Source organism: Glandiceps talaboti, chromosome 2 (assembly GCF_964340395.1).
Source record: "Glandiceps talaboti chromosome 2, keGlaTala1.1, whole genome shotgun sequence".
NCBI lineage: Eukaryota > Metazoa > Hemichordata > Enteropneusta > Spengelidae > Glandiceps > Glandiceps talaboti.
The window spans coordinates 10,725,908-10,738,407 of NC_135550.1; the positions used below are offsets into that span (position 1 = coordinate 10,725,908).

At 35.3% G+C, this 12,500-nt stretch overlaps 1 protein-coding gene across 1 annotated transcript in view; it reads left to right on the forward strand.

Annotated features, from left to right (window-relative positions):
- The window catches only part of LOC144450630 (nuclear valosin-containing protein-like), a 15,490-nt gene that overhangs the window by 2,494 nt on the left and 496 nt on the right, over positions 1-12,500 (forward strand). Inside the window, exons 5-21 of the mRNA XM_078141277.1 lie at positions 1-41; positions 644-1,033; positions 1,439-1,589; positions 2,223-2,287; positions 2,692-2,826; positions 3,387-3,488; positions 4,234-4,351; positions 4,938-5,076; positions 5,673-5,810; positions 6,083-6,399; positions 7,208-7,287; positions 7,903-8,025; positions 8,708-8,875; positions 9,758-9,880; positions 10,672-10,878; positions 11,162-11,238; positions 11,759-11,948. The exon at positions 1-41 is cut by the window's left edge and continues 44 nt beyond it. Of these exons, the coding sequence (XP_077997403.1) occupies positions 1-41; positions 644-1,033; positions 1,439-1,589; positions 2,223-2,287; positions 2,692-2,826; positions 3,387-3,488; positions 4,234-4,351; positions 4,938-5,076; positions 5,673-5,810; positions 6,083-6,399; positions 7,208-7,287; positions 7,903-8,025; positions 8,708-8,875; positions 9,758-9,880; positions 10,672-10,878; positions 11,162-11,238; positions 11,759-11,948 (2,564 nt within the window). The remainder of the gene's footprint in view (positions 42-643; positions 1,034-1,438; positions 1,590-2,222; positions 2,288-2,691; positions 2,827-3,386; positions 3,489-4,233; positions 4,352-4,937; positions 5,077-5,672; positions 5,811-6,082; positions 6,400-7,207; positions 7,288-7,902; positions 8,026-8,707; positions 8,876-9,757; positions 9,881-10,671; positions 10,879-11,161; positions 11,239-11,758; positions 11,949-12,500) is intronic.

A 12,500-nucleotide genomic window follows, 5' to 3' on the forward strand; every position in this document is an offset into this window, starting at 1 on the left:
ATGAATTCTCATCTGATAACTTAGACTATGTGGATATACCGGTAAGTTTGACTATTCACACCATGATGTGTAAGTGTGTGACTTAAGTGGCACAAGCTTAATAGTTCTAAGCATGTCTCTCAAATGAAAACACTCATGCCTTCTATACCGTTACCATCGTCTTCTGGCAATATTTAGAAGAGTTGATTGCACAGTAGGGATGTCCTAGACATTTTCTGATACACACCACATATGATCGATGTAATGTAAAAACATGATTGTAAACACATTAAAATACTACCAGAAACCCAGCGCCATATCGCACGTTAGAAGTAAATTTTTCAACATCTCAGAAGTAAATATAAAATCTGTTATCATTGAAGGAGTGAAAGTTTTCCGTTGGAATTTGGTTAGAAGTGTGGAAATGACGTTGACGACAGACCCCCATCCTAAATGAGTGAAGTTTGCTTATTGAGTTTGTGTGATGTTGTGCGATCTTCCCTAAAGACAATTATTTTAATAGATAATCATGGTGCACAAGACCCATCTTTTAGCTAGAAATGTACTCTAATCATATATTTTCCATAACACAGCTATATTTACTTTCACCATTCCATATTTAACATGTCACTCAGTACATAATTATCTTTTCAATGATCCACAGGACATCAACATGGTGAACAACAGTCTGACCAACATGTACATGGGAAAGATTCAACCTTCCGGTAACTATAGCAACAACAGTACACCTGCAAGAACTTCAGCAGCAAATACTGACAACAGTGATATTGAGGACGATATGCAATTGCCAAGTAACAAACAGTCCAAAGGAAAGCAAAATGAAGATAAAACAACCTTGTTCTTCTTTGACACGTTAGGAGAAAGGACTTCAGATAAAAATAGTGTGTGTGAAAATGTTAAAACACCCCAGAGGACAGAAAATGTGACAAACGTTAGTTTGAATGATTCACTTCTCAGTGAGAGTAGGACTGTGAGGAGTATGGATAAAGATTCTTTACAAAGCAAGGATACTCCTTCCACTCCAGCACATCGGGTAGGCATGTTTATAAACTCAACTTCATTTATTTCACTAATATTCTGTATCCAGTGTAGGAAAAATCTGTCTACCAAAATTTGCCGAAAAGTACATATTCAAGTGATGATTAGGATTTTGTGTTGCTATGCAACAAAATATTCAAAGAAAACACAATTATTGCAACCATGCAATGTAGAAAAGGAACTGATAATGGTATATGAAAGTCAAAGGTCAACTATATGTCAGAAGGTCAAAGGTTACAAAATTGAAAAGCAAGATTTATCTCTAAGACAATTTTATGCTGTATTAACAATGTGTACATTCTCTTTCACAATGTACAATTGTCGTACTTGTTTTCAATGTGAAAAAATATGAAAAATTTATAAAAATTCATTCAAGTTTTTATCATATTTTCATGATTAGGAAAATAGAAAGAGTGAAAATGAAGAACAGAAATCTGGGGAGACGTCACAGAAGAAGAAAAGGAAACTTAATTCGGTTCAGGGTTCTAGTAAAGAAAGTGACAACAAACGAAAGAAGCTAGTCACCGAGGGTAGAAAACAAACAAAGAAAGGTAGAATATTGCTTTTATTGAAAACATTAGTTATGGAGAGACATTAGCTCTATACAAACTAAGACAGAAACAAACTAAAACTATTGTTGTTGATTGTGGTAGACTACATACACCTCAGTGGAGATAGCAGGGCCTTGGTTATATTCTATAGAATGTATTAATCACCCTGTAGTCAAGATAGTGTAAACACTGAATAAGGGTGAAAATGTGGCTACTTGAGGAAAACTCACTATCAGAGATGCCATCCTATCAGAGATGCCATCCTACTGTGAGTGTAATTATATCAATGTTCATTTATAGCTGATATCAACATGTCATAATAATAGTTTTAGTTTGTGTCTGTGTTAGATTTGTCGATAGTTGATCTGCCATTGTTGTATTATTAGAATATGTTCAAAATAAACAGTCAATTGTATATAGTTTACAGTGCTCAGCTTATAATTTGCATCATACAGAGAAATGTATGATATCAGTATTTTTAACACTTCAACTGGTGCAAGTGACTTACATTTGAAATACAGGCTTGGAGAATGTAAACAGGAGTATGGAATTACAAATAGCTTTCCTATATGGATGTTGAAGAATTGATAAAAGTGATGAAATGTACAATACCATATTTTTATTTCATACCAGGTGTTGAACTGAAAACATCGACAATCAGATTTTCAGACATTGGTGGAAATGATGCCAATTTAAAGGTGAGTGAAATTATTAACTTTCAGATTTAATACATTACAATGGTCATACAAGCCGTGTTGGTTTTTGTGTTCATATTACAGACCAAGTTAGATAATCGGTCAATCATAACATGGTAGTTGGGAATTGCACCTTAGCTGCAATAAAGTTGGGAATTTCACATTAGCTGCAAAACATAACATGGAAGTTGGGAATTGCACCGTAGTTGCAATATATAGCATGATAGTTGGGAATTGCACCATAGCTGCAATACATAGCTTGAAAGTTGGGAATTGCACCTTAGCTGCAATACATAGCTTGCTCATAGGTACCCATTTCCATTCATCATGTAAATATTGTCAGAATTTCTATAATTCCAGTGTCATATTTCTTGTATTGATGATATTTTACAATCATGACTTCACAGGAAGTGTGTAAATTATTGGTACATATGAGACATCCTGAGATCTATCAACAACTAGGTGTGACGCCACCCAGGGGTATTTTGCTACATGGACCACCTGGTTGTGGTAAAACATTGCTAGCACATGCAATAGCAGGGGTAAGTGTCATCACTTTCTGTGAATTTGAATATTATAGTATAGACCACCTGGTTGTGGTAAAACATTGCTGGCTCACACAATAGCAGGGGTAAGTGTCATCACTTTCTGCGAATTTGAATATTATAGTATGGTCCACCTGGTTGTGGTGAAACATTGCTAGCATATGTAGTAGGAAGAGGGGTAAGTGTCATCACTCTGTGAATTTAAATATTATACTATATACCACCTGGTTGTGGTGAAACATTGCTGGCACACGTAGTGGCAGGGGTAAGTGTCATCACTTTCTGCAAACTTGAATGTTGTTCTATAGCAGGAGTAAAGTGTTACTGGTCCATGTAGTAACCGAGTGAATGATATATACTTATGACAGACTGTTTTGGTAGGGAAATTATCACATGATACAGTAGATTTGATGAAAGTGATTTGTATCTGCGTTACAGTATTTTAAATCTGGTGTGTAAGTTAAGTGAATCAAAAGATGTTTATATTGTTGCTGTAATTGCATGTATGTCTTTCCATATTGTGTTGGAAATGAAAATGTGATGTTTTCTCATGTCAGGAACTGGACCTTCCATTTCTAAAGATAGCTGCCACAGAAATAGTATCAGGAGTGTCTGGAGAATCTGAAGAAAATATCAGAGATTTATTTGATAAAGCCGAGGTGAGTTCCTTTTTACGGAAGTAAAATTAGATGACATTACAACTTAAAATTAATGCTACAATTAGTACAATGGTTCAAAAGAGAATGACAATTATACAGAAAATACTATCAAAATTAGGAGAGTAGAGAGTTTCAATTAGGTAGCTTCATGTTTTTTACTTCTCATACAAAATTTTTTTTGTTACAAATTCCAAATCAAAATACAGTCCTACATAGCTTGCATGCATATATAAAAAGTGATATATTTTATCTCACTGTGAACACAAATCAACAGCTCACTCAAATAAGACAAGAAAGTTCTAACAAATCTGCTTATTTGCTACATGAAATGTAACATTTTATGTGGTATATGTACTATGAGTGTCTGTATTTTGTTTGCATAATTCGTAACAAAAATGTATGAGACGTAAATGACATAGTGCCACCTAATTGAAACTATATACTCTGTCTGTCTGTCTGTCTGTCTGTCTGTTTGTCTGTCTGTGTCTGACTCTCTCTGCCTGTCTGTCTGTCTCTGTCTGTCTGTCTGTCTGTCTGTCTGTCTGTCTGTCTGTCTGTCTGACTGACTCTCTCTCTCTCTCTCTCTCTCGCTCTCTCTCTCTCTCTCTCTCTCTCTCTCTCTCTCTCTCTCTCTCTCTCTCTCTCTCTCTCTCTCTCTCTCTCTCTCTCTCTCTCTCTCTCTCTCTCTCTTAATTTTGGTAGTAACAACTTGATGTGATTTTGTTTTACTTTAATGTTTTCCTAGATCAGTGCTCCTTGTATTGTATTTATTGATGAAATTGATGCTATTACACCCAAGAGAGAAACTGCACAGAAAGAAATGGAGAGAAGAATAGTTGCACAACTCCTTACATGTATGGATGGTAAGAAATGTTCTCACTCCTACTCTGATTGATCATAGCCTTGATTTGGATTAACGCGTATCTAATGATGAGGTTGGTGTCAGCTGGACATGGTACATATAGGAATGTCACTCCCCAGTGAATTACAAACAATAACTTGAAGGCCTGTATACAAGAACCATCATGTGCCTTTACCCATGCCTGTAACTACGGTCCTAGTAAAAATCTACAAAATAATTATTTGTGTTACTCTAAATCTATGCACTGTGTATTTTTCTCTTCCTTCTGAACTGTGAATCAATGATTATCTCACCAGTTCACTAGTGCGGCTATTGTTCAATTTTTCACATTATATACAAAAACAGGATATTTACTATAGTATGTAAAATGCAGTTATATTCAATATGCCCATGACAATAGAGTATGTTACTACTACATGTACTAATCCTCCTCGTCCCAGCTGGGACATAAGACTGCCACCAAATTCTGCCATTTTGACCAGTCTTTTTCACAGGATAGAGCCCCCCCCCCCCCCCCCCCCATGTAAGACTCATCTCCTCTAAACTCAGTTGTTGATAAAAGTATACATGTATACTTTGTGTTGCAGAGCTTAGTACAAGTACAGCACAAGTGCTAGTAATTGGTGCTACCAACAGAGCAGACTCGTTAGAACCAGCATTGAGAAGAGCTGGTAGATTTGACAGAGAAATATCACTGGGTATACCAGATGAACAAGCCAGAAAGAGGTACATAGTATATTGTATTCTGGTACATAGAAAGGCATCAGAAGATGATAATTTGTATTGGAAATGTATATAAATCAAGGTATTCATGGAAAAGAAAAATTAAAATGACTGTACTGTGGAACCATAAAATATAGTTACTTTTAAATGGTAAATTAGAAACGAATGCAAAGTGAACAATATATTCTTGACCGTGTTGTGGTTTTCTGATGAATAGTCCTGTTTTTAAGCTCAATTTCAGCACATGGTTAGTATATTCTGGTAGACACTTAAAGTCTGATTTTAGTAGAATGGTATACCTTGACTATTCTTACCAATCTAGAAAAATGGACGTAAAATTAAAATTACTGACTCACAGATATTTATCATGGTAATGACCATGTGACTTTAAAACTAATGTATTGATTACATCAGACCATTTTCTGATGGTGGATGGATTCAGAAAATTGGTTATCATGTTATAATCGAAAGAACTAGATATTTGTGAGCTTAGTCATTGAGGTTTATGCTAGGATGACTACAGTAGCAGCATAGAAGTCATGGAGACAGGGGATATGTAGTTCTTGAAATAATGAAAGTTTTCAATCCTATTGATTCAGGATCCTACAAGTTATGTGTAAAAAGTTGAAATTATCAGAAGATTTTAATTTCCAATACTTGGCATCGCAGACACCAGGTTATGTAGGAGCTGATCTTATGTCTCTATGTCGAGAAGCTGCAATGTGTGCTGTCAACAGGTAGGTTGACATTTCATTGACAGAGCTTTGTTAGGTTCTCAATAATTGATTTTGTGATTTTCGTGATTTGAAATAATCTGTAATGTGTCATGCACAGTGTACTCTAGTGCAGCTCTTTATTTAGTGTTGTAGACATCACTTTAGAAATCACGCAGAGAAATAAATTTGACAGTTTTACTCCAACATACGAAACATCATGTGTTGAAATTTTGTGTCAGTTATTATCTTTTGGGTGTCAATATTTTTACGCTCTCCACTGGTATTATTTATAGGGTTTTCCATGACTTACAAATAACAAACCCGCCTCAACAACCTACAACTGCCGCTTGCTCAAGTGATAGTGTCACAATGGAAGAAAGTGACAACATGGACACCATTCCACCACCAGCAGAGTTGTTGACGTTAGAGTCAGGAGGGACACAACTATCAACATTGGAAAATGAATTACCACCATCAGAAGAACCAAAACAACTGACATCAGAAGAACCACAAAATTCACTACCAGAAACGTCATGTCTGTCGTCACAAAAATCACATCTGCTGTCAGAAAAGTCACAACAATCAATTCCACAGGAAGGTTATGAATCAGGTATATAGCTGATTGTGAATCATAATGTCATCAAAGTACTGGTAATACATTAGAATGCAGAAGGCTTGACTGTTTCATTTCTTTTCTCCAAGTCTGTAAGATACGACAGTCATACCATGCTATCAGCTACCATTCACACTCTGTACTACTTTGTTGGTCTGTGCTTGCAACATCAAAAGTTTTAGGCCCATCCTTGAACTCGTGATTAGAAGTTCAAACAGAGGTCATTATGTAGATTAAAATCAAACCCAGAGAAGAGTTTCTGCTTCTGTTGTAATGATGATACTTGTTAATTGCTTGTACTTGATTAAATACCAGACTTTTGCCCCCATATTGCATATTTAAAGTGGCACAAGTTGAGTTCGTGAGTTCTTTACTCAAGTGAAAATACTTACAAAAAGCTTTGATTTAACTATTCTAGTATAATGTTAATGTCAATGCATGTCTTCTATATGTGACAATACAAGTTGTTGTCTTGCATTGTTAGAACTGTTGATTGCATGGTAGGTATTTCATGAACATTTTTTGATATCTATAATAAATTACATCATCAGATATATATATAAGTTATATCCTAATACCAGGTTTGAGTTCAGTTAAATTGCAAGTGATGGTTAAGTATACATCAGTAAGTAGAATACTGTGAGTACCTTTTAGTATGAAGATAAAATTATGCCCCCCCCAAAAAAAATAAAAAATAAAAAAATAAATAAAAAAATAAAAAAATTAAATTCAGCTCATCTTGTGCCCCTTTAATACAAATGGACTACCGATAAAAATGTATATATTTCATTTGTTTTTTATGTAGTTCTCAATTGGTTACGAGATCAGCCACCATTGACAGAGGAACAGCTCAAGGACCTCAGTATTGGAATACAGGACTTTGAAGTATGTATTTCAGTTCCACAGTTTTAGATAGTGCCATCACAGTAGAGAGTTTGTTACTTGATTCAGAAATACTGCACACGCTTGTTTGATCTATTTGTCAGTTTTAGGCCTCAGTCAATAAGAACGGCTTGGTTTATGACACTTACTGATGACATAAATTTGTACACAACATGTCTGTAGTAAGAATGGGTCTGGTTGTGTTGAGGTAAGTTAACAAAGGTGTAACTCTGCTTCAGCCAGTATTACTGAGGACCTAAAAGCCACTGCGCCAAGTGCCAAAGCCATTATCTCACAGCACACACAATCCTGAATCTCAATATGAAAATCCATGTTGCTGTTTGTTTGTTTGTTTGTTTGTTTGTATTCATTCATGTGATGTTGCCTTTAGATTTGATTCTATCGGCTATAATTTGTCACCACAGTCTTGCTCTTCATTTATTAGTCAGAAGGTAGTATTTTAGAAGTTTTAGATGAGTCTAATAGTAGTTGAAAAGGTCTTGTATAGCTTATGAATCGCTGTAGTTTGAAGTTAATACAACCTGACAAGTATGAAGTATTGTGCACTTTTAGCTTTGAAGTGTACATTATTTCAAGTATGTTTTCCATATATTTCAGATAGCTTTACCACTAGTGCAACCCTCAGCTAAACGGGAGGGTTTTGCTACCATACCTGATGTAACATGGAATGATATAGGAGCTTTAGAGGATGTCAGAGAAGAACTCACCATGGCAATATTGGTAAGTTTTTTAGGAAATCATTATCTGATATGAAATAACGTCCTGTAATCATTTCTACAAAACACTGACTTTACATCAAATTTTTGAAGTCACCACATGATGTCTGTATTACAACTGCACAGACATCAGACCATGGACGAACGGAACCTGTTCTTTTCAAACCATGGTGTGTAATACAAGTCTCTGCTGTGCCAACATGCTGATCCAAGTGTTGAAAATCCAATCCATTTGTTTATACTTTCCTGTTTGCAACAGGTTTCGTTCATCCACAGTCTGATGTCGACAGTTGTACTAATACTACTATTACCCAGGAGTGTGAAAAGTTCAAGATTTAATTTACTTGGCTATATCTTTAAGATGACATTTCAAACATACATTTCTTACAGTTTAAATTTAAATATACCTCACTAACTAATATACTATAGGGTAAATATGGCCAGTGTTAAAGCCCACGGATTCAATCCCAGTTCTCACATTACTGTTATCTTATCATTGAAGCCATCAGGATTACATGGAATCATTCATTTCTTCTTGACTTATTCTATAGCTCTGCTAGATAACTGTTTTTTCACTCCTAAATTTTAATCCTCATCTGTTTTGGGGCCTTTCACATCCCTTTCAGATGTCTTAATTTGTAAACTGATGTGATTACAAAATGTTTCTCTGCATTTCAAACTTTCAGGCGCCAGTCAGAAATCCTGACGCATTCAAAGCATTGGGTTTAACCAATCCGCCTGGAATACTATTAGCTGGACCTCCTGGCTGTGGTAAAACACTACTAGCTAAAGCCATAGCCAACGAATCTGGTATCAACTTTATTTCAGTGAAAGGACCTGAACTTCTTAATATGGTAAGCATGTTTAACAACCAAGTTATTATTATAGGGCCACCCTATTTATTTTGATGTTTCTTATCACCCCCCAAAAATTAGATTATTAAAAATATTGTGCCCTCTGTGGCCAGAACAGAAAAAAACACTTCACTAATGGTCAGAGTACAACACCAGAAGTGTGTGTCAGGACTGATATTCATTATTTGTATGGTTGGAATATCACTAATATCTGTATTCACAGAGAGTTTTGATTTCCTCATCTAACAATGAGTGCAATACAATTCGTTTCTTGTTAAAGTGCACTAAATTGCAGCAGAATCTATGTATATTCCAATATGAATACATTACCCCTTTGTGGATTGGTTTGAAATTATTATAAAAATATATTCACATTTACATAGCACCTTCCACAATAAATGTCTTGATCATAGCTGCAGTGTATAATCATTACTCCTGGCACGGACCTATATCAGTACAATGGCCCTCTATAACTTCCTCAACTCCCTGGGGAGCATACAATCCATTACAGCCTCTATAAGTGCATATGATTAAAGCAATCACATCACAACCTCTATCCTACCAGGTCCTCAATTATGCATCTGGGTTGACTGAGGTGCAATCTTGGTTCAAATCTTGCCCAAGGATTTTAGCCACTCAGAAACAAATGGCAGCAGTGCGGCTCAAACCTGCAACTTATATATTCCGAGCAAGCCACTCTTACCATTTGACCATCAATGACTCCACACAATGTATTTATTTGATAGAGATTGATAAAATGGTGATATGTAACAGTGATACAGACTTCCTCCAAGATCTAGTAACATAGCAGATAATCTGATTTGTAATGAATAAAAATAACCACTTTCATTATTGTTTTTTGTTTCAATCTTTTTCTCAAAGTACGTAGGTGAGAGTGAAAGGGCTGTCAGACAGTGTTTTCAGAGAGCCAGGAATTCAGCTCCATGTGTTATCTTCTTTGATGAATTAGATGCCCTTTGCCCAAGGAGGTCAAATGTCACAGAGGTCAGTGGTGAAATTCACAAATATATATATAATCCTTTCATTGAAATATCCCTTCTTTATCCCAGTATTTTCCTCCCTCCTAGAAGGATCAGTGGTAGAATTGTACTACCGTACCAGGAATAAGGATAGTGGTGTTGCTATGAGAGCCTTGTATGGTCTTTTATTAATGAGAAAAGTGAATTGTACAAGTCAGTACAAAGTACAGAGTAACCATGATATGATAATTTATGCATCAATCTAAGGTAGTGCTATTTCAAGTTCAAATTCAAATATTATAAGTCGGTGTTCTTATTAGGTGAAATGATCAATTTTGTCAATTTTTTGTGTACTAACTATGGTGCAAAGAGGCGTGTGCTAAGATACCAAAAACATTAAGAAAGATTAGAATTGAAAGTAAAGTACTTTATTACTGTTCTGTTAGTGATACTTAAACATGTGTAATAATAAATTTGAAGATTAAGAACATTATTATATATACCACACACAAGCCAAGTTGAACATATGTGAACAAAAAATTAGGATTTATACCCTGGCCGTTCTTCATCATGACAACTTATGTCTATGCCACCTGTTCTGTAGTACTCAATATATGATGTCACTGTTACTCCTCCCAATATTTCATAAATTATGTTTTTGGAGGTAAAATTACATCATTCCCCTATGTTTTTCTATCATTACTTGCCTTTTGACTTGTAGTGACAATACCCCCTAGGTCGCTCGTATTTCCCTTGGCTGAATGAAGAAAAATATTGGAGCGTAATATGTAATTATATTCACATCTGTTTTCATAGTCTGGTTCAAGTGCCCGTGTAGTCAACCAACTGCTAACAGAGATGGATGGCCTGGAAGCAAGAAAACAAGTGTTTATAATGGGAGCCACTAACAGACCTGACATCATAGATCCTGCTGTACTTCGACCTGGACGTTTGGATAAAATACTCTATGTAGGAATTCCTAGTCAACAAGACAGAATCAAAATATTACAAACTATTACAAAGGTGGGCTTTTTTTTTAATGTAACTATTACCAGCAACTAACATTTTTCTAAAGTTAAATCTATAAACTTATAGTCAGGTTTTAATGTAGAATGCATCTCAGAAATAAAGTGTTTATACTTTTGCTGTTACTTTTTTCAAGAAAAATTATCCTCATTTAAAATCAATAATGGGGTCAATCTGGGGTCACTGTATGAGCTTGAGAGAAACAGCTGGGATCTCAATGCCTGTAGAGGGGGGAGTTTGCCTCCATTTTCTTACAAATGTTTGTATATTTTTCGTCCAGAATGGTACAAAACCGAAGTTATCAACTGATGTTGATATTGAAAGTATTGGAAATGATGAACGATGTGATGGATTCACGTAAGTACAGCCACAAATTTAAAATTTTTTCATAAAATGGAATTGCATATACAAATTTCTATGCTGTTATCAGCACAATTATACTAATACATGTAAAGTTCACTTAAAAATTGTATTTGATCACAATATAAAATTATTTCATTTTACTAGCAAAAAGCTTGTACTGTATACTGCAGCATGAATTTTTGGCAATTCACTTTTGTGGACATATATAAGACTTACATAACTGACAAATACTTTCACACCGGAATTTATATATATTGAAGCATAGACCTCTTCATGCCTCCAGTTTACTCAACAACTCGTGGATCATTGTGTTGATTTAGTCATAGACCCTCCAGGTTGGTGGAGGGCCTATGATCTAGTTTCTAGACACTGAAGGAAGGACAAGTGATTTGTTCGAAATATGTGAGTTTTCCAATCAAAAGTGGAAGAAGAGAATTTGCATATGAATAATTCATTCAGGGATACAAAATCTTAAAAAATAACACAAATGATGTGTACATTGTTGTCAATACAGAGGAGCAGACCTTTCAGCGTTAGTGAGAGAAGCAGCAATGGCTGCACTGAAGACTATTATCAGTACAAGTCCCCCGACATCAGCTGACTCTGATCTCAGCCAATCACAACCATCTACAACCATTATACAAGTCAGCAAAGACAATATAGAAGTGGCATTTACCAAAGTTAAAGCATCAGTTTCTAAAAAGGTAACCTGAAAAACTACTATTATTGATTAAAACATTTTGAGTACGAAAAATGTTAACCAATACACACAACATACTTTTGATAAGCAGAGCACTTTCAACTGCAAACTGTCAGCCTTGGTCACTTCATGATAGAGGGCGCTGTTGATAAGCTGAGCACTTTCGACTGCAAACAGTCAGTCTTGTTCAATCAAGTTAAATATGTTGGTTTTGGAAGTCAAAATTGCCTGTGTTGACAAGAAATTGTCATACCCTTTCTCATTGAAATTCTTGTTGAAAAATTATTTTTTAATGTTTTTTAATTTTCTTCTTTGATTGAAGGTCAGAACTCTTGTGATATTTTAATAGTTTATCAAAAGGACAATAAGATGATTTTCCTCAATATTTTTCTCCGTTCAGCTATGTAAATTAAGAGTAACCTAAGGGGCCTTGTCAGTACAAGTTGCTAGACTAGTAATGACAAAGCCCTCGTAGGCCACAAGTATTTCCTGGCTGAGTGAAAAAAACTATTTGGGAATATTATAATTATACCTCCTCAGGTGTAATTTATCAAAT